The sequence below is a fragment of the Rhopalosiphum maidis genome, chromosome 4 (assembly GCF_003676215.2).
Source record: "Rhopalosiphum maidis isolate BTI-1 chromosome 4, ASM367621v3, whole genome shotgun sequence".
Lineage (NCBI taxonomy): Eukaryota > Metazoa > Arthropoda > Insecta > Hemiptera > Aphididae > Rhopalosiphum > Rhopalosiphum maidis.
In genome coordinates, this window is record NC_040880.1 from 15,333,190 (window position 1) to 15,360,760 (window position 27,571).

The 27,571-nt window shown below is 28.3% G+C and overlaps 1 protein-coding gene across 2 annotated transcripts in view; it reads right to left on the minus strand.

The window, feature by feature from the left end:
* LOC113548677 (neuropeptide Y receptor type 2-like) overlaps positions 1-27,571 on the minus strand; it is a 171,673-nt gene that overhangs the window by 116,255 nt on the left and 27,847 nt on the right. For both annotated transcript variants that reach the window (XM_026949683.1, XM_026949682.1), the window contains one exon: positions 707-1,388. In XM_026949683.1, coding sequence (XP_026805484.1) covers positions 707-1,079 — 373 coding nt within the window. In that variant the 5' untranslated portion in view covers positions 1,080-1,388. The remainder of the gene's footprint in view (positions 1-706; positions 1,389-27,571) is intronic.

Consider the following 27,571-nt stretch of genomic DNA (forward strand, 5'->3'; position numbering starts at 1 on the left):
AAACTAAATAACCCAGTTTTTTCGTTAATTTAACAGTTTTTCCAATAATTTTGAAAATACATGAATTGCTTACTCTCTATCACCGATATCGTCTAAACTAGGATTTTACTAACTATAGACCTGATTTTCTAACAGAAACCACTTTCAAATTTTAAGACTGAAGAATTTTTATACTGCTTCGCGAAGTAGCGACAGCGACGATAAAAAAAAAAATATACCATTTTTGTGCCATTATTATCGCTTTGCCCAAGATTTAATTATATATTAATTATTGTTCTAGTCTTGGCACTTGGAATATACAACATGTACAATATTGAACATAAGCCACGAACTGACGTGTTTTCACTTCATCGCGAAGTCGATTAAAAACAATCTCGTATTAAAAAATATGTAGCCATAATCCACGGTTATAGTCTTATACTCTTAACCGGTCTTAACTATACTGGTCCCGCGCTAGCCGCCAAAATCGACATTAGCCGATTGCAGGATTAGCCCATGACATATAAACACGTCGCGTTTAGCCCCGGGAAAACGAAGCCAAGTATACGAGTGCCGAGTACACGTCGGCGACAATGCGAAACGGTACGGCGTATATAACGTCCTAATTAATCGTCGAGTGGAAAAATATGTAGGTATACGTTAGGCCTACTCTTAATTTAAAAAATATAAATAAATAAAACGTCGCCGTCCGTTCGCGTTTACTCACCGGTGAACGTGTAGAGCGGCGTAAACGGCACGGCCAGCCCACAGAGCATGATGTCGGACACGGCCAGGTTGACGATGAATATGTTGGTGACGGTGCGCATGTGCTTGTTGGCCCACACGACGTACACGACGAGCACGTTGCCGAACACGCCCAGTGTGAATATGAGCAGATAGACGAACGAGAAAGCCGACTGAAACACGTAGTCCTCCACGTATTCCCGTTCGATGGCCTCGCTGAAGTTCACGGCGTTCGTGCCGTTCGACCCGTGTCCGGCCGGTATGTAAATGGGCGGAAACACGTTCGGGGCGACGTTTTGCAGCGCTTCGAACCCGCCGCCACCGCCGCCGCCGCCGCCACCACTGCCGTTGGCCATTTCGGCCGTGTCAGCAGTCGACCGTTTTTTTTTTGACTCTTTAGTTTTTCCGCACAGATCCCGACGAGAGACGGTAGATAATGTGTATTTGTTCACTCCCTCTCTCTTTCTCGGTCTGCGAAACTGTATATGCTCGGCGATTCCCGCCAAACCCGACGCCGCCGGTTAGAGGTTTTTTTTCTTCTACCGCCGCCGATTTCCGGCCGTTTCTTCTGCGCGCCCGTTTGCCGTCACGACCGTTTCGTCAATCATCCCGACGACAAATCTGTCTCACGCGTATATACGTCTCCGGCCGGTCGATCCGTCATCCTGTAAACAATATGATTACGACATTATCTCTTTTTTCTCTACGCGTATATATATATATATATATATAAATTACATGCAATGAATGTTTCAGGAATTCAGTGGACAACATAATCTTTTTTTTTTTTTATAATAAAACGGAAAACATTAATTTGAGGTGCACAAAAGCCACTTTACCACTTGACAATGAAATAGAAAAAAAGCAAGTATTTTCGCGCAGTTCGTCGCGTAATTGACGTGCCGAAATGGGTTTTTTTTTCAGAACAATATAACGGTATTATAATATTATAATATATGGCTAATATAATATAACGGCTAATAATATGTATTATAGTTATTATTACTTTACCTACCACCGCCGAACTACTAAATATATATTTTTCCCCACGTGGACACTGGTCGAACTTTGTGAAATTATTCAATTGTCAATATTGTCAATAATACATAAGTAGTATAATATTTACTTTTGACTATATAATATTATCAAATTAATTTATGTATTGATGTCGTCACCCAGTTGAGGACTGTACTTATATTATTCAAAATATTATCTTGGATGAAATTCTATAATTTATTTCCTGCAGCAGCAGCAACAGCAGCAGGTCTAATCTGCTTAGATAGTTTGAACACAAAAGGTCTATACTAACGAATATTTATCAACGGCGACGTAGGAATACAATAATATAATAATATTCTAAATTATATCGTTTTAAATCACTAAGAGCAATGGTCGTGTGGCGAATAGGAATAATAAAATCAACAACCGTGGATTTATCCAGAAAAAATGGTGATTAGTAGAACTATACTAGGGGATGAAAATCGTTGCAAATAATGCGTTAATTTTGTTTCACCTGAATCAACGATTCACGGCACTCGAAAATAGCCTCTGGTGACTATAATTTATAATGTATAAATATACAATGTATACCTATAGTTATTTTTTCCTACATAAAATAAAATAATTAAAATTGTTTCATAGTCGGATGGTCACAGTTCGTGATATCATTTTATTTACAGTTTTTATCTCTTCGTTTTCTTTTTCCACATTTCGTAATCATAATAAGTAAGCATTTGTAGCGGCTCAGAGTCACTCGAGTCGATTTGTCCAAAGTTTTTGTTTGTAATCTGCATAGTGCAAACTGCAGACTAGTTTTATTTAGTTTTACGGCATAAATTTAGTCAGTTATAATTTTTTGAATTTATTTTATTCACGTGTTGTATTTTGTATAAACTTTATAAATCTATTAGAAATACAATTTATTATAAAAAAATACTCTTGATCGTCTGTATTTGCATTTTAAAATGTATTACATTTAAAAATAAAATATACAATTTTTTTATATAATATAATAAAGAGATTTTAATATTATTATTTGTAAAATATTAAAACACATAGCAATTTTTTTTAACAAAGTATATAACCAATAGGTGGTTATATACTTATATATAAATAATTTTACCCGTAATACGGGTGCCTTACATATTTTTGAACGGGTCTCCTACGACTTATACGTTATTTTTTCTATGAAGTCAGATCCGTTACACTCCGTGCACGAACTTTATCGACATTACCAAATATATTATTTTCTATAACGGCTTTTAACAAAGTTTCAAGGAAAAGAATAAGAAGAATATAATATACAACCCACTCCGTATTATTATATTATATCATATTGTATTCATGCCGAAAGAATACGTTTATCTATTATAAATATCTATATATCATACCACAGAATCATCACGTGACAAAACTAATAATATACGTGGTAAACACACCTACGTACAAAAAAAAAATCGGTCGTATTTATTTTTAAGCACGTGTAACACAATATAATAAGTAATAACCATATAACACGCAGCACAAGAAATAATAAATACCTAAAATCAACTTTTCTTTGTTGTTCATACTTACATGTACTAATATACTAACATATAGAACAACGTAAACAGCGCGATGACAAATAAAAATGCCTTTACTTAACCGAAATAATAACATTTATAATTTATCCAATTAAATTGTATATATAGGTACTATAACTAATGTACTAATGATATATACATTAAGTAATAGTGTACTACTCTACCTAAATTCTGCCTAAACAAATACTTATACACAATAATACATTTAATGTTTGATAAACTTTAGTGAAACAACGTGTATAATATCGGAACACATCCATCTGGATGATCACAATGGTATAGGTAAAAATTTAACCGTTAAATTATTTGTTTACCGAAAAGTAGAGTATGACGTGTTGCTGCATTCGCATTCAGAATTATTTCAATATTTTTTTAGATAAAAATAGTTTTTAGTTCGTTCATTTGTTGTATAAATCATTGTATTACAAGGCTTTCTATGGTATGGATAAACACTGGATGAAGAATATATGAACTTCAAGTTAAACAGTTTTGTATATAATATATTAATATTTCTATTAGTAATGCTGGTTAAAATATGAATAATTAAAGCGTTAAACCTTTCGAGAAATGATGATAGTTTAAGAAATAACAGACCTAAGTTTGTATAAGAAGACCTTAACATGGATGTCGAAGAGATTATTTGAATTTTGAATGGTAGATTAAGCAAAAGGCTTATAAAAAGCTAAAATTGGACTTAAAGCGTATACAATATCTGTGTAATATTATAGTAAATTAAAAAACAGACATTGTTTATCATAGTTAAATTGGTATTACTTGTGAGTTATTCACTCCCAGTATAAGTAAGATAGCAATTAAAAAAAAGCACATGGTGCTGAAAGCCGAAAGGTTCGAAGATAATTGACACAAAAATAGACGCATTTTACGGATAGTTAAAAGATAACATAATATAAATTTTTAGCGATTGCTATCAACACAAAAAAAAAAAGGTATTTATAGATATCGTCAAAGTAATATTTGGAGTTATTAATTCCTTTTAAATTAATATATTTATTGTTTATTTATTTGAATGATTTCTTCTATTTCCATTTTTGGGTAAAAATGTGTTTACATAAATGTCATAGTTTTTAAAAGTAATTCACAAATCAGGAAAAAAAATAAGAAATTTTAACTAACCTTGATATTAAATATTTAGTCTCTATGAGTATATTCAAATTCTTACAAAATTACTAAAGTTTTTATTGCATATTTTAAATATTATTCAATTTTGTTAACATTTTAACTTCAAATAAAAAATTGTAACAAAAATATGTTTAGATTTTTGGTTTCAGTAAGAACAACTTATCTTATAAAAGAATTTCAAGCCTTAATTATGAATGCTGAACATAATAATATTATAAATTTACAACCATAAAATAATTTACAAATTTACGTGATTTTGACAAGTTATAAAATTCAAACTTTAAACACTTAAAAAAATAATCACGCTTAAATATTTTAAATATTTTTAAATTTCTAAATAACAACAACTATTATGGAATTTATTATGAATTATATTTATTTATTTAATATAGATAGTTTTCAATTTTTATTTCTTTAACATAACTATATTTACCAGACAAATTGTATATTAATTTATCTAAAAATTTTAAATATAATACAACTAAATTGGACCATAGATAGAAATTCGAATCAAACTTATTAAACGTTTGTTTTGGTTAAAATTTAACCAATTTTAGTTCACATATCACTAGTATTATGTGTGTACTTGTATTTGTTGGCAGCAAATATATTACATATAGTAGTTATTATAATACATTACCTAAACGGTTTCTTTCTGTCACAAACACGTGCGTGTTTCGCAGTGTATTTATATAAACAGGCTACGTAAAATATTTCCCCGGAAAAAATGCCCGATAAATAAATACGTACGTAGAAAAACATTTGTTAAGCTCAACCACGACGGACCGCCATCAATGGTTCTCTTAAGGTCTAGGTGGCTATACCTTTATCCGGAAGTTTCTAATATAAATGACGTACGGAATAGTATTGCACAACTCTAGTGCCTCTATATATACAATATATTTATACGTAGTAGTTAATAAGTCATCTGGTCGGCTGGTTTTTCGAAAGAATTTCTAATTTCTGGATTCTTGGTGAGCGGCAAATAATTTCCGACCATTAAATATAATATGTGAATACACATATTATACATTATTATATAATACATATTTGTACGATGCGCATCGCAGTCAGATATTCAATAGACTATATTTATGAATGTATAATAAAACATTATATATACCTATATATACCTTTATGGTTTACCCACACGAACATGTTCAGTGGGACCCATTATCTTCTTGAAGAATAATAAATATATATATTATAAACAACGTATACAAATTCTGAATTTGTACGTAATAAACTTTAGGCCGATTGGAGATAAGTTATACATGCCTCTATTATTTAGTAGTAAGTAATATTAATTTTCATCTATGAGAACGGATTTAGAAACGCTACAATTTACGTATATTTACCGAGTTCATATTATTTCACTATATAATATTTCGTCTTTCCGTCCATTTGTATAATATTATCGTTGACATATTTTGGAGTTTAAAAATGAATTTATTATAACACATTTGGACATTTTATTCCAAAACGTGATACGTTTAGGTACTATAGTCCATAATAAATGCAACAGTTACATTAAGTTGTAGATAGCTTTTTTTATGTAACTTATAAATTTAGATTTTGAACAAAAATTCCTATTCTATTGCGATGGAAAAATGGATTCCAACTGTATAGATTATTCCCGTGGTAATTTATTGTGAGGCAGATATGGTATCATAAAATGCAGTAAAATAATCTTTTACTCGATTAAATGATATAATACAGAAATAGGGCTAAAGCTACAATACATTTTTTGTTCAGGTTTCTTGCCATATGAGTATGTTCCTTAATGAGGTTGTTAATCCAATTTATATTATATAGAGCTAGTATAGCAACTATAGCTGATAGTTCGATACATTTGCTGATTTTATTTTAGAAAACTAGATTAATGAAGAATTCAGATGTCTACAAAATATTAAGACATAAACACCAAAAAATAACTTAAAGTCAACCAACGGACCCGAAGCATTTTATAAACATATTACTTAATACAAAATTTGATCAATCACACCCAAGTTGTCGTTTTAAATGTTTTAATCAATATTCAGGTAGAATTGCATTAAAATTAAATAGTGTAAAAAAAAATCAATTTAAATTACATTAGAGAATAGCCTATACTTATAATACCAAATATATAATTGTTATATGAATGCTTCTAAAAAAAGTGACATAAAATTAATTCAATATTTAAAAATAACGGAAATTCAATATTAAGGAAAAACGTTTGACATTGTATTTGTTTAACGCATTTTTCGCATTTTTCGTATATTTTAATTATTATAAATATTATTAGTTCCTCTTGAAGTATAATAAAACATGATATTATACATAAATTATATACGCTTATTAAGAAAAACGATGTGCTTTTTTAATAATTTTAATGCTCAAACGTGGAATCTTTTAAAGGATATCAAGTGTCTTGTGTATAAGTGCATGTGTTTTAAATAGTAAACAGGTAAAAATGCCTAATCATGTTGTATTGTAAAATTATAAGTATCTTTCTACATTATAATATATGTATATAATCGTTTTAATCATGACACACTCATAGCTTTCGATTGAAAATCTATAATTTTATCACATGTGAGTTAAACTCAGAATAATACTTTTGACGTGGTCAGCTGAAACGGTACGCGCTAATCTAACTTGTTGGGAGCTATTCGAGGCTTTTTGCTGTACAGTCGTCTTAATAAATCGTTTTTAACGTACTTTTGGTCTATGTTTTTTTTTTTGTTTCTTTTTTTTTCAAAGAGTTCTTCTATTAATATAATATGGTGTAGTCGTTAAACTTATATATAGTATAATAAAAAAAGCCACTACGCTTCCGCCAGTAAGTTACAATCAGATGAAAAAGCTTCGTCAGGTTTTCTGAATCCATGCGGGAATTCAATTAAAAAAAAAAATCGACCTTTTCGATCGTCAACAACCGCGTTTTTTATCTCGGTAATTTAGCCCACAACGCTACGCAGCGCAAGCAAACTGTGGTTTCAAGTATAAATAGAGGGTAGGTATACCTATTATTTTCTCAACAATTGTATAATAATACATTTTTAATTATAATTATATGTGCGTTGTGCATGTACACATAATTCACTAATCGTTATAATATTATATACAAAGTATAATTAAACGTCAAGACAAAAACACGTGGTTTTAAAAGATATTTTTGTTTTCAAACATAATCTAGGGTTTTGGAAGGTAAAATTTCAACACTTTATACACAACCTGGGAGTACAATGAGTGGGATATAATATTGGAATAAAATCAAGGCCAATTCTGTGGTTTGTCCAATGACCAATTTTACGAGCAGTTTATAAAGTTGTGGCATGAAAGATGCCGATATTAAGTAATAATAATTTATACTGTCAGTTACGTCTAATACCTCGACAGAGTAGGTAGTACACTTATCGTATTATACCTCGCGCACTTCCGATTTTATGTTAATATACGTGATCTGATTATAATATAAAGGTCCAATATTTTATTAATTATTTATTTCATTTTTATTTTATTTACTAAAATTTCATTTTAAAAAATAGTTGACACTCCCAACAGTTCTCGGTAAATAAACTAATACGCTTTAATAACAAAATGAGTAACTATAAACACGATATTACATTCTATAATACTGGTCCATTAATAAACAATAAAAAAAAAAATGTATGCATCCAATTAATAGTCCGATAACACTTCATTTAATATCCCAAAAATTAAAAATAACGTTTCGTGCAAATAATAATTAAGTAATCAATAACAAGAAATATAATCGAAATATACAGAGCTTTTCGATTACAAACTCGCACTCGAAAGAAATAATTTAAAACAAATTCCAGTAAAAAATATTAAAATCAAGGTTTCTTAAAAAATAACGGATAATTATAGCTAGAGAGATACCCTCTACCCTCAACATAATATCCAATTTCCTATGAAGACATAAAAAATCACTATAAAATTATTATCAGTTGTCAAATTTTTAAACACAAAAATATACTCTATGACTTAATGACTTAATTTATGATATAAATCATTGGCCGCTAGTACATCCTTCGTGAGTTTTCCAGATTATTAGATATAATTATCATAAGATACAGAATCGGTCACACAGAAATATATTACAGAGTTTCTTAATGACCAAAGAGAACGTCACAATATACATATATTGCGGATTCCGTGTCAAGATCAAACAAATTTTCACCGACAAACAATCAGAACATCAAAACTTCAAACTACCGGAATCATTGACTGAATCAGAAACTCATTCATAACCCCTGACTACTATCCACCGACATTAAATTTCTTATCACTCAAAATGTACACATCATAGATTATAGTGTTTGTATCTCTACATAACTCCCCTATTCTCCTAGTTCCGATCGTGAGCAAACTAAAAAAATATATAAAATATATTGATATTTTGACATAGCATGATAATAATATGATATGACTTTATATTATATATTATATATTATACACTGAATTTTACACGAAAATCACTAAAATTTCATGCGTAATAAATTATAGAATTTTACAACTAACCAACATCGAAATGATTCTGTATATTATTCTATCTCCGACGGTCAATAATATTTTAATGGAATACAATAATGGATGTGTAATAAAATAATAATATTTAAATCAATAAATTATTTTGTATGCGCTCTAAATTGAGAATATGTTCAATATTGTTTTTAAAATCATGAACACATCGGCTGATTTTATGACAGATGATTTGAATTAATTTTAAACACATAAAAGAATACTAATATTAGAATATGAAGCAAAGAATATCAAGCACCGATAGACCATGCATGTAATTTATATGAAAAAATTAAAAATAATCCAAGTTAAAAAGAAAAGTGGAAAATGGCTTCAGATCAATCAGAGAATCGAAATATACAGAAATCTTATAATATAGTAATGCTAAATAGAGTAAATATTTATTCCCAGATAGAATAGAAAACATAATATTTATTTTTATTTTTATTTCAAGGACAAAATTTACTGATAATCATCAAAGAAAAATATGAAATATAATGTCTTAATAGGAAAAGAAAAATAATTTTGAAATGCCTTATTTTTCCATATTATTTCCTAGTCTTTGATAAAAGATTAATTCTATGTATAGTCCAATCAGATAATGTAAAAATGTCCTTAGTAGAATCCATAAATTTTAACTTTCTAGAAAACGATTTTTTAATAATTATATAAATGTCTATCAAAGTCAACAGCGATTTGGCAGTCAAATTATATTTTCTTATTAGATTATATTTTTTAATAACATAAACTTGAGTACCTATAAGTACAATGAGACTTATACCCTTTAAAAAAAAATATTATTTGTATGTGTTAATATTTTATTTATTAGCTTTAGAAAATAAAATATCTTTAAAAAAATATGTACACAATTAATTAAAAAAAAGTAATTTCAATAGTATTATAATTTTTTTTCTTAAAAGTAATCAGTCCTTTTCATTGAAAGTCATACTTGAACGAAATAAATATTTTTAATAAATTCTAAAGATGTAATTTTACAATTTTAACGTGAACTTGTGCTTTGAGTAAATCTTATTAAAAAAAAAAAAAAAAAAAAAAACCGTGTTTGTCGTTAGTATATATAATCATTATGAGCCAATACTTTATTTGCAATAAATAATCATGTATAAAATATATAATATTTATTACGTATCTATAGCATACATACACGTTTTGATAAACAAACTTATATTTTATGACGACTGTATGCCTGTGTTCTATCATCCCTGTTACTTCATATGCACTTATAAATTTCAATAAAATAAATCACACGATTACGATTTATGGATTAAAATCTATAATATATATATAAGCAGCGGTAATTTACGGTCGTGTAAATTATTAAACCTTTTTATAAAAGAGCTATTAAAACCGTATTTTTGGCACTGACGCATAGTTTGGTTAGAGTGTATCTATAGTAAATATATAAGTATAATAAAATGCATTAAATATACATTAAACCCTGTGCGAAATTCTATGAAGACGTGGCGCTATGTAGTCACAGAGCCTGCTGTAGGGACCGTTGTGAGACTTTGAGACGATTTTCAATTCCGGTACTGTTACTTTTTGGCAACGAAATGAACCTAGTTATTGTGCATTAGCGCCTGTTTGCCGTGCACGAGTGTGTGTGTGTGTGTGTGTGTGTGCGTTGCGTTTGTGTGTGCCTTTACGCTATTATATTATACATTTTATATGGTATGACAGTAATAGCATATACCTACGTGAGTTTCTGTTCAAAGGGATCTTCTCCATCACCACACGACCGCCGGATAAGTACACCTAATTAAAATACTACAACGGTACCATATCATTTTATACGTCTCGATGATATTATTATATTAAAATATCTAACCCTCGGTCGTTTTTAATTAACTCGAATACAGCTGCCACCGCATACTATTACTATGTACATTTATACAATAATATATAAGAAGGTCCTTTATGTAAATTTCCGTCGCAAACCACTTATCTATCCAGTGTCTGATTACAAATGGTAAACTAGACGTTAAAATATATTATTTTATTAACGTGGCCACACATCTTATGTTATAAAGAATACAGCGGAAACCAGTGGTTTTTTAAACATTTTGAACCGATGCACGAATACGGTCGAGTTTTTTTATTGTTTAAAATATATCTGCCGACGCAACACGATACACCACATCAACTAAATATATTATTAATGCGGGCACACAGCGATATGAAGTTTGAGAGAATATTATATTGTTATGGATAACTCAGAATGACCTCATTTTTAACTGTATATTTTTAAAAACAAATCATAACACACATATGAGCTATGTACGCCAGGGAGTAATTCATCAAAACCAAAACAAACTATTTTTTTTTATATATATATAACTTTAATTATATATTATGATGAATATCGGACATATTTATTCGAGGATCAACCATACCGTATCATGCCATTGCCTCTTTTCGATTGAACATTTGATTGAAAAATCGCACGATTATAAAAACAATTTTCGCAGTCTGTGCAATACAGGAAACTTCAATAATTTAATCCTACCGTTAAAATCACCCGTGCATAAGATCCATATCTGCATAATTCAAAACACTTTGCTACTACAATCATGATGATGTATAAATATAATAACATTAGGTTAGAACTGTACAAAAACAAAAAAATACGCGACAGACGTTCTATCATTATTAAATTATATTATGGTGAGCTATTAAGTAATAATAGTGTTCAATCTCGTATTATTACGGACATATGAATATCATCACACGTAGGAGGCCGTGGCTGCATAATTCGCAATCGTGTGTTAACGGACCGCCGTGCAGTTAAATCGGTGGAAATTCGGGTTTGGACCATTTGGTACTCACTGACAAAGAGAAATGTATCTTTATTTATATTTTTACTCGGCTACACTAATTTCTATATTATAATAGGTATATATACAAATATTATTATAAATAATAATGCGCTTAACGATCTGACTATTCTGACTCAAGGTTTCAATTTTATTCGGGTGTCGTCGGTTATCGCGTTTGGCTGCAGTTTTGCCAAATAAATAAATAAACATGTAGATTTCTAAACGCTGCTTTTCAGCATTTCAAACGGAGTGTACGAACATTACGTTATACATATTATCAAGACGGACGTGACGAACATCACAAATACTATAGAAGAAAAATTCACATATCCCGTGTCATCGTCATCCGCGTTGACCGACGACGGCGATGACGAACATAAAATAGCTCCAGACGACACGTCTCTGTATACAGAATAATAATAATAATAATAATAATATAATATAGTTGTTCGAGTATACATAAATCGCACGTATATGCGCGTACGGCCGGGCTATGGTGTCGGAAATATGAACGCTGTTTGGGTTGATTTTTTTTTTTTTTTTTTTGAAAACCATCAAATATATAAACGCATAGGGACCGGAAGAGTTAAGAGGATTTCGTCGGCTTTGTCGAAACGGTCGAGCGAGAACGGTCGAGGGTCGGCGCCTTTAATATACATAGGTATAATAAATAATACACACACGTCGAGGATTTCTATACGTAAATAATAATGTGTACCTATGTATAATATTATATATCGTCAAGTGTATAGATATATTTGTTTACTTTTAACGCTCGAGCAAAACTTCATAGAAGCCTGTGTAATATCGTGAGTATATAATATAATACTCGTATAATATATGTATCGAGGTCGAGCGAATATCCTACGCGACGTCCAATATTTTTTAAATATATATATATATACAACAAAATAAAAGCTGAAAGTCCGGAACAGGGGCTAGTCGTCACAGACCGATGACTCGAGTATTTTGCTCTTTTGGCCGAGACTTTCAATGAGCCACAACGCTAACCGGAACGAAACGGTTTGAGGGAAATAGAAAAAAAAGAACGCCACGAGTGTTCCCGACAGGATCGATATCATTGTCAGCATAGTGCTTGAATAAAGGGGGGCGCGAGGGAACAGAAAGCCTCTTATTTGAAAAAAATATATTTTAGCGTGCCCCATCTAATTATTCGCGAATCAATAAGACATTTAAATTTTTAGACACGCTCTTTTTTCATACACTTTCATGTCCCCTTTCTATTATTTTTCCATTTCAAGCACTGATTATTTACGTCGCACATATCGATCAAACATAATAATGCACATCCACCGACCACCACATACTGCATATGTACGTATATGTTTTATACGTACGTTTGTCGATTAAGGCAAATACTTCGAGTTTATGAAAAGTATTTATAGGAAGATATTTATAGAATTTACTCAAGCCTCTGACAAACCTTTTGTACGCGTATTATGTAGGTACAATACAGTCCGTAAATTCGTATGAAATCTGCAGGAAAACAAGAGAAACGCGAAGAATGGATCTAAAGCTATAAGTATGTTCATAGAGTTGAAATACGCGCGTTCTTGAACTGCCATTCGACATCTACATTCTATAGAACTATGTATATCCATAAATATATAAATTTAAAAAAAAAAACTTTTACACAAAATTATTAAAAATTGGTTTTACAGGATAATTTTAATGTTTAATAATATTTTTAAGCACTTTTGTAAATTATAAAATGTAAAGATTTAATTATTTCGCATACAATACCTATTAACAGTATTCGGCTAATAGAACCTTTCTACAATATAATCTGTTACTCAAATATTTTTATATATATTATTATGATTTATTATTATAATTAAAAATAATCTGTTCTTTTATTTAGTAAAACAAGTAATAAGGATAATTTAATTTTTTTTTTTTGTGTGTGTTGATGTTGACATGGAGTAGTCTTATTTTTCCTTATAGATAGTTTGGTCGACTGGCGGCAGAATGTTTATATGTTCCCACATAAAGGATAGCAGGTAAGCAGTTCCATAAAGTGTAAAGTTACATGGCTAAAAACTAAGAAAATAATAAAACTAACGAATGTTGTGATTATTCAATGACTAATTACTTACAAGATAATGTACCCTCTCCATAGTATTTAGACCAGTGCTAGCTAAGTCTTATTAAAAGTACTTGTAAAAATTCCACCCTAAATCAAACTCAATTTTTATAATCATCATACTAATTTCACAATAAATGAAAGTTTAAAAAATGTTTCACTAAATTACATAAATAAAAATAAAAATATCAGATTGCAAAAGACCTCAAAGACAAAAAACAAAACTATTTCAATTACAATTAACAAAATATCAGTTTAAAACTTAAAAATAATAACACAGTATAGCTATGTGAAGTATTTAAGCTTTCAAAATAGTCTACATAAAATTTAATTTTTACTATTAGTATTATATTACTGTTTTAATGTTTCATTAACGTAAAATATGTGTATTATCCGTCTAATCGTATATTATATGATATAAACGGACTGGATTTAATTAAAAATTGAAAATTACTATTTGGTTTTATAACATAGAAACAAACAAATTTATAACAATACCATTTAAATTTTAAGTTGTCCGTCCTAAGTCGGAATAATAAATGAAATGAATTTGTATTCGTTGTAATTATTTTTATACAGAAACTTACACGCAAAATTTTTCACGCAAGAACTTACGTATACCTTCATTACATACCCATGGAGGGTTTTCACCTGTTATATCCCGTGTGGGAAATTACATTCACCTAAATTTTAAGGGCACAATACGGGTTATTGTCATTCCGATGAGGGTGGCAGTTTCTTTATCCGGGCAAGTCGCTTTAAAAGAAGAGACCTACCGTGACCTGGTTAAATCCAATTTAATAAAAGTTAAACGTAGATAAAAATTATTGAGCAAGTCACCAATAACATCTCTCTAACACTTTAATATTTACACTAGATATATGCCAAACAATATTATAACAGTTGATGTGGAAATCAGTTTTGTATTAATTATAGAGAGAGTTCACTGGTAACGATAGTATTTACCATGCAAAGAGAATTAATGATAAGCCATCAACACCACTTATGCTGTGGTGCAAATTGTAAGTATTAAACATTAATGTTACAATAAGATAATTCGCATGCACGCCCAAAATCACGATTTAACTGCGACTATTTAGATTAGATGCGATATGTATCTATTAAGTATATTATACACATAGTATATGTATAGGTACCATACACGTAACTATATTCCCATGTATATTCTTAATGACTGTAAACTCTGTTTAATAAATTATCGAGGCTGCATATGCATCAACGATGAGTTATATTGTTAAGTTTATTCTAAATTACATAACAAATTATTTTTATTTTAAGTGACTGCTAACTTGATCAGGTGGTTTGTATTGATATTATATATGCATTATTTTTTTTTATTTATTATAATAAACAACTATGTATATGATGTATATAAGAGTAAAACCTATTTTTGTTTTTCTTTATTATTATTATTTATTATCTCTTATTTAAGTAATATTGATTACTGTATATGTACATACAAGTCATCATCATATCATCATGAACTAAAACGATTACCTCTTCGAACATAGACTAAATAAAATTATAAAAAATTTCTAAAATATTGTTCAGTGCTTTATAAAGATCATTAAGTCAAAAAGAAAATATGACAGTTGTATCAGTTGAAAATTATTTAAAATAAAAAGGGGTTACCAAACTTTAAAGCTGTTTAGTTGAGAGAAAACAATATTGATAACAATTGTATAATTATAATTGCACATGTTTAAAATTTGTTGTAAATTAATAATGATATAAAATAAATATATATATTATTATTATGTTTTTCACGAAAACACGGAAGTATTTCAAATTTCTACATTTTCATGTGATTTCCGTACACTGCAAAATGTCGTTTAGAAAACTATTATACGTTGGGGTGTGATTTCAACACCGGTGTAAAACGTTTTAAAAAACAAATTCACATATATTATAACGAGTGTGCGCGTGAAATAAACCAACAACAACGAGACAAGTGTAAAATGTTGTGAAAAAATAATCAAGTCGCGTAATATCCGTTGAGAGGGTGTATACATATTATACCATACATTATGTACATACATATTATATACAATATATTTAGTCGTCGTGCTAGAAAATTAAGTGGGTAAACGATTTTTCGTCGTCAAGTAGTAATTTAATTTTCTCATTTTTGTGTTTGAACATTGACAATAATATCATAATATTATATATCATTACACCACGCCACGCGTATTACACCTGCATTATTAAAACTATTATTCAGTATTTTCCAACATCTATAGAATATTTATATAATAATGGACTTGATTAATCTTCGTTCCATGTTATGAAATACGGTCAAGTGGCTCAGAATCGAACCTTTTTAATCGTGGAAAATCTGTCTCCAGCATAAATACGCGCTATATAAAAAATATTATTATAATCAAACCATTCAAACCTATTACTTATATATTTTAGAATATATGTCGAGTTAGGGTTTTCACTCTTGAAGACGATATATCGATGTAATTGAATTGTATTGTACGTGCTCGTTTACCGAAAAACGACGAATGGGCGCGTATAAGAGTACCGGTTAAGAAATTAAAAAAAAACCGTTATGATTGCAATTTACAATGATTATCGTTGAATATCTTCTGGTATAACATCAATAAGCTGTACGTCGTCGGAAATCGCGAAATAGTGGTATTATAAAAAATAACACTTCCCAGAGCTATTGAATAGTTGGTCGTCTTAATGTAATATGTTATTTTTATTTTCGATTATGAGAAAAATTGTTCACTTTTAAATGATAAAACTTTGTTTGTGATAGTGCTGTTATGTCTAAGATATTTTACGCATCGCTAATAATTAAATAATTATGTCTTGAGATGGGACCATCGTTTTAATTTTAACAAAATTGTACAAACAATACACCCACAACACTTACAAAATAATTATATAATAGTTTTTTCGATCTAAATGCTCTGAAATAATAAAGAAAAAAAAACCTTAATTTAATTACATCATATTTTCCGTCGCCCTGCGGCTAAGCGTTTAAGAAATTAATCGAAAATACAATAATATAACGTCTAGAGTAGTGTTGTGACGTATTCAATCAAAATCACGAATTCATAATAATTACACTAGACATATTATATTAAACAGTACTGTGTAATACGTTTAGCTCGCCAAAAGTTTTTATTTCAGAGACATTTTCAATTATTATTATTTTTTTCAAGTCTCTGATGTGTCATTGCAATACTGTTCAATGAAAAAGAAACAATAATATTATTAGTATTTTTATACATTTTTACTGACATTATTTTTTTTTATTATAATTATTTTGAAGAAATGAATTAAAACGCTTGACTTTATTTCGAAAATTGTATTGTTCGTAGTACATAATATATTCTATATTTTAAGCTAAAGACCATAAATTAATGTAAATTGATAGTCACGTACCAATTCATTTCTAATTTTTTTTTCGTAATTATTATTCCCTATCCCAATGATTACACTAAAATATAATAAAATATGTTTTTTTTTTTGATAAATATAAATAAGAATTTTAAATTGTAAACTTATATGCAGTACTTATGATGGAATGGCTTTCTAATCATTAGGAGAATAGCTTTATCCACTTCTGTATATATCTTGTTGAATTAAAATTAATTAAATTTCGTGTTATAATTTATCAACATATAATATATTGCAGATGTATATTTCTGATCTATTTATTTTATATTTCTGAAAACTTACAGTAGACCATAAATATAGTGTTTGTGTTACTAATATACTATGATATCACAGCATAATTAAATCAAGTATTTAAAATAATAGACAATTATTATTTATACATCATCAAGTCATACAATATGTTTTTCTTTAATTTAAGTTAGAGTAGATTTAGGGTTTAGGAATTTACTGTACATAAAAAAAAAATCTATTATAAAAATAATATCGGACTTTCGGACTATACGAGTAGCTATAATATAAATGAAATATATAACTGAACTGTACAGGAACTGAGTACGCAGTATGACATTTTGTGAACAAGTATCCTTTAAGTACTAAATAACCCTAATTATCTGGCATTATTTAAGTCATAAGTACAAGTACTCGTACCTACATCAGTGTAAAAAATGAATCTAATGTCATAATTGTATATAAATAAAAGTTTATAAAAGTGAAATTGATACAAGCATATACATAATGCTTAAATATGTTTGAATTATTTATTACTGTTTAAGTAATGTATAAATATATTTATAAAATCGAAAAGAACAAAAAAATTTTCGCAACAAGAAAAAAAGCCATTGTTATTCTTAAAAAAAAAAAAACAGTTTCAGTTTTAGTTGTTTAAACAAGTATTTATTTAAATTAAGGTGCCAATGAGGTTCCGATTCCAGTATTCTAAAAAAGTTTTAATGCTCAAAAACAAAACTTTATAATTTAATATGTCCAACCTAGAATGAATCACTCATAATATTTATAACACGCAGCTATTGAAAATATTTACATTTTAGATCGAACGCCGTAATTTAATATAATACATTTTGTTATACGTACCTATGTTATTTATTTTTTTTAACGCGTTTTTATATTATCTATAAGTCTATGACGTAGAAGGTTATTGAGGGTAAAAACATAATATAACGAATTTGCGATGTTCAGATAAACACGTATACCTAATAAAATAATAAATTATACAAACACACGCTGTGCTTATGTGTGACTATATTATTATATTATATATTATAAATGTTATATTGTTATGTGACGATTGTTTGCTTAGATAAACTAATTAGTTGCCAGTTCAGATAGATTCTGTCGCAAGTTTAAACTTTATATCGTTTTCAACATACATAGTGTATACGAAACGATGAAATATTATTGTTGTACATTTTAATATACATTAATATTATTACGATACAGTAACAGAAACAGGACATCAATATAAAAAGATAAAAATATATCTATAGGTAAGCTATAGCGTGTTATTAAAAAAATTCTCCGTATTGTCGCGGATAGTTTTGTTTTTTTTTTTTAAATTCCTGTGAAATATTTAACTTTTAAATAAATTGAAGGTCGACATGCCATAATATGTCTGAGTCAATAAAGTTTATACTAGTTAGAGAGCTTTCCTATTTCAAGCAAGCGTAAAATAATTAATGTATTCTGCCATTAAAATCAATCTAAATAATATTTTGTTTTCAAAAGAACTTTAGATACAAAACGGAAATATGAATTTATTAATATATATATATTTTTTTTAATGACACATCGTGGTGTGTTTTTTGTTTGTTAATAATTTTTTAGTAAAAAAAAATGCTTCAATCTTCGATAAAAGATAATTTCTAAGCTTCTGATAGCAAATCACGTCTAGCTTGTAAAAAACTCCTAGTATTTTTCAAAATAATTGGGAAAATTAATTATTGAAAACGCAATTATTTATTTTATTAAACATCTATTTTTGATCAAATTAATTTTTTTTTTTACTAAACAATGAATAACCGAATTAACTGAATTACCGTTGAATTAAAAATTTGCATATTTTAAAAACTATAAAAATTTAAAATGTTCATTTTTTTTAAAATTTTTCTGACTTATCTATGATACAATTTTTATTTATGAGTAAAATAAAACTCGAAACCTTAATTCAACATTTCTCATAAATATTTTTACAAACATTCTTTTAGTCTAGCGTTTCTCAACCTTTTTTCATTTACGTACCTCTTGACCTCTCACCACTGCTTTACGTACCCCCAAATGCCAATTAATCGTATATTTACACACAACACAAATAAGATATTATGAAATAAGTTTTCTTCACGTACCATAGGTTGAGAAACGCTGTTTTAGTCTATTGTTCAAATAACATCATTATATATCATCAAATCAGTATATAGTTTTGAAAAATAATAATAAATGTAGAACTAACAATTATGAAAAATAAACTTAGATTTTGAAAAAATTCTCCATATTGTTCGCTATTGGTAATAAATTATTAATTTATTTTTATTGTTTCAAACTGTAGAAATTCTATTCTTGCCAATTTAATTTGGGTCAATGCTGGTCTCGTGAAATACAGGCAAATAATCATTTAATTAATCATTTTAGGAATTTGACTGCTTAATATTTCGTGGAAATTGCATGTTAACATGTGTATTTATTATAAAAGCTAATGGGCTATTTTAAGGAGATTATACGCACTATGTGGTGATTATTCGGTATAATAATATTGTTTTTGCTATGGATTTTTACTATTGATGTTTTATTTTGATTGACTTAATTAATTTTGGCAATTTCCCTAAAACGTTTAGCTACTATTATTTATCTCTACAAAAATTAACGATTTGTAGAATAATGCAATATAATGAGTGACATTTGAAATTTCTTAGTTTTTATAAGTTTTTTTTTTTAGATAGCTATTGATAAAAATATTAGTAAGTTACTAGAACTCTTGAAGATATAATACATTATTTTTTTGTTAAAAATGAATAAGATTTTCGAATTTAGTAGTTTATTATGAATAATTACACTATATGTAAAGTAATATAGAAATAATAATTCATATTATAAAAATTAAATGTTTAGTTAAGTGGACGTCAGGTAGAAATTATTGAGATTGCAAAAACATTTACCCAGGGTTTTATACACTCGTGAAATACCTATGTCTATTTAAATTGATATTATAAATAATATTTTAAACGGATATTTCATTCACAGTATTTCACTATACCAGCTTATTATATATTTTAAAATATCATGAAATTGTGCTTTCATGTTGTTGGATCTTTTATTGTAATAGTGTTTTTACAAATTTGATGATTATTTTCAAATGTGGTGTTGGAAAAATTATAAATGTACTATTCTGTTTTAAATAGATCATTTTAGATCACAATTCAATTAAAAAAACGCATGATCCAATGTTATATTTAGTAAAATTAAATCACAGAGAAAAAACTTACATCACGAACGATAGTAATAAAGGAACTCTAATGTTTGTTTTTGACATCGATTCAATATACCGACTTTAACGTCCACTTAGTCCCAGTGGTCTGTTGAGGATTATCAGTTGACATACCGAAAGAAGTTTTTTGTGACGTTCAACGTCACACATACTTTTTCAGAAGTTAACACGTAATCTTAAGGTAAAATCTATCATGAATATTATGTTATTTTTTTTTTTTTTTTTTAAAGAATCGTACTCACATTATTCACATTGCGCTACACGATATCGTCGTGCACAGATACGATAATTTAAATCCTATGACACGATGATGCATTGTGGGTTGTATAAGTTTTGCGAGCACCTCATAATAATGATTGTCCTCGAATTTTGAACGTGATATTATTGATTGGCACTTAATACTTATATCACACGGCTTCGCGTTTATAATTATTATTATAATGACATAAAACATAGGTATACAAATATGCATGTAGATTGTAGGTGGATAATATAACGAAGTTTGGTATCCACTCACAGAAGGCGTAGTTATTGATTTTACACTTAACTCCTATCGTGCAGCGTATCGTATACGCGTACAGCAGCAGCATAACAGTATAACACTAATATTTTATCGTTATTAATTAGATTTATGATGCCGTCGCCGAGCTCGTTGAAAGCCCGAGATACGTTATACATTATTTTGAAATAAAATCAGCGGCCTAAGACGCCAATAATACACACATGACAGTTGGATGTTTTCTTTTCCTTTGTATATTGTTCTTTCAATCGTTCGGCGGTAGTCTTTTATACGTTAACTCCGCTACAGGCACAGTCTTAACGTTTGTAAATACGAGATGACGTGTTAAACCGCTCGCACATCATATTATTATGTACTCTGTGTAGGTACTATTTATTCATATCATTATCTTACATTAACGATCGATAACATAATTATTATGACGTTCGAACCGTATCTCAAAACCGCACATCTGCACATCTGATGAAGATAGGCGTCGCTGACAACCATCTGAAGTAATAATAATTTTTACTGCTTTTAAAATACCGACACATGTGTTATCGCATTTATTTTATCATATTTTATCGTCCGTCAAACACTCAAACCGTACCGTAATCGTGTGTATATATTTATATAATATATTCTAAAATCGCAACCGAACATCCGTGTTCAAAGATTCGATTTTTACTTCAAAATATTTTATCTGTTTTTCAGTATTTATTCAACAATTGTTTGCGACGAACTTTCCAGTTAATCAGACTTCACATCCAGTCGACCTAGCAATGAATTTTTAATTATCATCGATCCATCCATATAATCCGCATACCTAGTGGTGCAGTTTCAATTAAAAACTGGGGGCGCTGAAGTGCCTTATTTTTACAGTTAGTCCACAAATGGCATAAATTATGACGGTGCCATCCTGCCATTCACTCCCAAGCCTCTCCCTCCCCCCAAAAAAATGCACCAATTCACTTAATACCCGCTCATCGATCATCTTTCAATAACTGAATAGATACTGCATCATCTCATTATCTCAATCAATAAAGTTTATTTTATTATTACTATACTACTAAGATATAATATAATTTACCAAAAAAAAAACTGTATTGGCAATTGCAGAAAAAATATACAAACGATATGTTATAATTTTAAACCATATCATAAATAATACGACTATAAACATTAATATTGTTATTACTTATTTTTAAGTAAATTTTTTTTCAAATCTTATAATAGTTTTGTTTGAAATATTCAACAGCTAAAATATTAATATATTGCATCATATAATGTCGGTATATTTTTTAAATGGTCCACGTATGTTGTAAATTTTCTTATTTTTTCATTGTAAACTCTAATATAACAAAATCCGTATAATTATATTACCTTTAGTTTTTTAACAAACTTACTGTACGACGTTATTTAGAAACATAGTAATTTTGGAGTTTGATAAATTAAATATAGATACTCTTATAAATTTATGTAAAGCTACATGTTTTTAAATGTATTAAGTATAACTAATGGATTTTAAAGCGATCATTGTATTTTTAAACAAATCATGAATATAATAATACCAGAAACATAAATACAGATGTCAGTCAATAAACCATGAATAATATATATTTTATAATATGTATATAAGTTTAACTTTCTAGTAAAAAGTACCTATTATAAAAACCAATGAGTATGAATGACAATCGTATAAATTTATATATACAAACATTGTGTATCACGATTCATACAATAAAGTTATCTGTCAGTTTATCGGGAAACCACTTTACAATTGTGATAGACGTTGTGACAGCGTAGCCCAATACAACAATCTAAATAATTTTTTTGCACTTATATTTAACGCATTATCAGCATATAATTCTCCCCTAAAAATGCAGTGTTAAGAATAAATATGTAACTATTTTCTGTACATCTGTAAGTTATGGAAAATATTAATATAAACTAAATTCTAACTAAATTATACTTAACGTTGCATTTCGAATTTTTTTTTTAGAAAAATAAAATTTAAAACTGATTGTAATTCACGGATTATATTAAAAATCCTTAACTATTGGGAACCGATTGAAGGCGCCGGTGCAATAACAGGTTATTTTCATTTTTCAAAATATTCAGGAAACATAAAAAAAAAACTATATCAAATAATTAGTAAATAAACAAAAAATTAAAAACGTAATGTTATTTTTTTTCCAAAATAAGATACATCACTTAAACAGATTCTCTTTGGTTTGAATTTTATATTCATAATACTATAGTATAAATATATTTATAAAAAACTAAAAAATTATGATATTTACATTTTCAATGGTTGCAATAACCGGATACGTCCAATTTTGTTTTTGGACGTACCTAGTTATTGCAACCAATTAACAAACAAAATATTTTTAGTTGGTTGGATTTTTAATATTCTAATTTTAATTTGTTGAAAATATTTAATTAATAATTTAAAATGATAATATTTTATGGTTTATTTCCCAACCTAACGCGATTTCGATTAACTGCTGCGAATCGATTTCATGTACAAACGGCAAACATGCGACTTTTAAACAACATTTATTACGCGATTTGGGAACAAACTGTGTATAAAAATACAATACGTATCGACAAAAATGAAAAAAATCATCCGATGGCTGGACGGTTAGCAGCGTTATATCTAAACGCAATTTATTGTGACCGACCACCAAGGACCGCGTAGAAACCACATAGGTACCTACGGGCTATGGCTTATAAACTTCATTAGCTACGCGAATATATACCAAACCAGGCCAAAGAAAGCTAAAAATCCTAAAAGTTATAAAAATCGAAATAGTGATAAATAGGGCTCGGATTTATATGTAAATACATATTTTTGCTGTTACTTGATAAATTAATTTAGGTAAGACGGTAAGTAATAAATTCGTTTCAAATGATTTTCAATAAAATGAACTATATTTCATTTTACATATTTTTACATATTCTGTCATAAATACATATTTTTACCATATTTCTCAATAATTCCATTTTTCCTACATATTTAGGCAATTAGTTTTTTTTTATTATCATATATCATATACATTGGAGGAAACTTAGCGTTGTAATCACTTTATTGTATTCTATGAAAAAAATTGTTATTAAACCCATTAGTTATATAAATTAAAATACTTGAATTCTTAAATAAGAAATTATTAAATTAGGTATTTAAATATTTTAAGAGTTATAGCTGTAGACGATAAATAATTTATGACATCTCTCAACCAAATCCAACAGATTGCGCTTGTCGAAGACAACAAAACACAAAAAAATAATAATAATGGTACACAAACGAATTTCAAGGATACAAGAATATACTCTAAATGTTTAGCATTTTTTAAAAACTTTATTGTCAAACAACATGAAATACGGAAAATTAGTTTTTTTTCCTGATTACAATTTGCTTTTTCCTGTTTCTCTTTCACCCACGTAGAAAATTTGTTCTTCTGTGATTATTGAAACACACAATATATATAAAGCAAATATGTCACCACAGCTGTTGCTTCTACGGAATAGATATAGGTAACGCTGCCTGAATAATTTTGTATTTTGTATTTATATTTTTCTCGCATGTGAACCGGTGATAGCATTGATTTTATAATGTACTTAAAAATCAATAGAACTAGATTCTGCAAATTTTCTCGTCCTGCGATTCCACATTTTGAAACCATATTTATTCGTTTAACATCTTATAAAAAATGTATAATATACACTGACGTAGAATCCACCCGATGCACTCCGTGGTCGTTAGCATCACACGTAAGGCATAAAATAAAATTTGAGGAACTCGTTTCTGCTGTAGGCATGTTAGGTTTTTAGTTTCAAGTGTACTCGTAATTGAGTAGGTCACTGTAATGAAAAACATGAAGTAAATCATATACTGTAGTTTTCAAAAAATCGATTTTGAACAAACGAAATTGAGGATTTAAATTCCAAGTAAATAGCTTATAATTAGGCCAAGTATATTGAAATTGATATCGTATTTAATAGATAATAATTTAACTTATGCGCTATAAGTAATATCAGAATGATTCAGTTTTAAATTTGATTTTCAAACGATTATAATGAAGTTAAGTATTTTTTTATATTCTATAATTCCAATAAGAAAAATCTATAAAATCTTTGTAATGCATTTTCAGGCTTTACAGTTTACATACACAAATTGGAAATGTTTTCAATTTTTAACCTCATAATAATTTACAAATTTTTGTGATTTCAATTAATTTTATCAACAATTTGAAATTCAAACACTTTAAAAAAAGTATGTTTGTTTCGATATTTTTAAATAAAATTAATAAAAAAATGTATAAGTTTGTATTAAATTTTCCAAACTTTTTGACTTAGAAAATATTGTATGGATGAAAATCGAAAAAATCCAATAAAGATATTTATGTATATTAATAACGTTAAACTGGGTTACTTGTATACTAAAAGTTTCAGCAAATACGCGGTCTAATTTAATTGAACCTTGACCGTTTTTGGTATGACTTCAGAAACTTTTTATTCTGAAAGGATGTGGCTATTATTCAACTTTCAATTATCTCGACTATATAATATTCACCGATATAATATAACAATGGTTGGCCAACATGGCTTAATTATTATTACGACGGAACCACGACCAATGTCAAAACTTTGGCTGCATGTATTCGACCAACCGACCGACCAATAATAATTTTCGATTATCAGTAAGTATATAATATTGCTATAACAAATGCTTTGTCCTCGTATTATATGGCTGTGTTTTAAAATTTATCGATCGTATTATCGTAGAAAGTTCACTAAAATGCCTAATTAATTATTATAGTCCCATTATTAATTTAATCATTAATCAAACAAACAGTTTTTGTTAATGAAATACCCATTTAAATATAAAACAACATATAATATTATTGATCGATACCACAAAGTGAACCTATAACATTGAAATTTACAATTTTGCAAAAAAATTGAACTGCCTTGTCGCACTACCATAATCTATGTACACTGCATGAAAGCAGACATTAAATTTGTACATTTAATATTTAGATATAATTAATCAATGGTATTATATATCTAATATATATGGTTTATATGTGTATTATTCCCGCAAATGGAAATCATTGATAACATATTCCTGTTAATTTTGTTATTATTTGGTCATACATGACGTATTTTTGTAATTCGATGATTATAGATACGTCCGTTTTAGTATAATACTATCATTACTTTTATAGTATGAAAATCGATTTTACCAAGACGAAAACCCTTGACCCCAGAAGACAATAAACGTTTGTATTTTCCCTAACTCATAGAATAGGAAATAAAAATAACGAATGTGGCATGTATGAAAGGAACTTTTTAAATATTAAAACCGTATTAAGGGAAATAGCAAAGGACGTGTTATATACTTTTATGATAACGTGTTCTATTAGAACTATATACGACGTGTGACATGCGTTTCCACAACCCAACAGAATACAAAAATCCAAGTTTTTTGTTTGCATTAATACTGTATAATGACCACGAATTTACTTGATATTATTCAATGCACCAAATTTAATTTTAAGTTTTAACTTATAATTTTAGAAAGTTCGTTTTTCAAGTCAAACCATTAACAAATAGCTGACCGTCACGGAAATTCGTTTCGGAAATGAATCTGATCAAACCAGAAGTTATATAAAGCCAACATAATATTGTTAGTTTATACCCTGAAGGACCAGGATGTACATAGACAAATTACGCTTTACGCTATCAATAAGGTTACACATAAAGATCTTGTACACAAAATCTATGTAATATCGTATTATTTATGGACAAATACGTAACCTCATTATTTTAAAATGCTATAATAATTACTACTATTACCTGTGATATATATTATTAATAGTTTCGGTGATGCAGATATTATCATTCATTTTAATTAATCGATCATATATGTTAAAACATTATTTGTAATTAAATCCTTACATATATGTTTTAAATAAGTGTATAATTAGTCTATAATAGACAGTGGAAAAGAAGAACAGCATAGATAAATAAAATTATCCGTGTCTGAAATAAAATAAGTACAACATTTAAAAAAAAATATTAATAATACATATTATATTTTACCATTTATTAAATAGCATAAATTTGAAGTTTAAATTCTATCCGACCATCCCATTACAGTAACGATTTCTTTAATTTAATAAAATAAATATTTATATATAAAAAAAACCTAAGTATAAA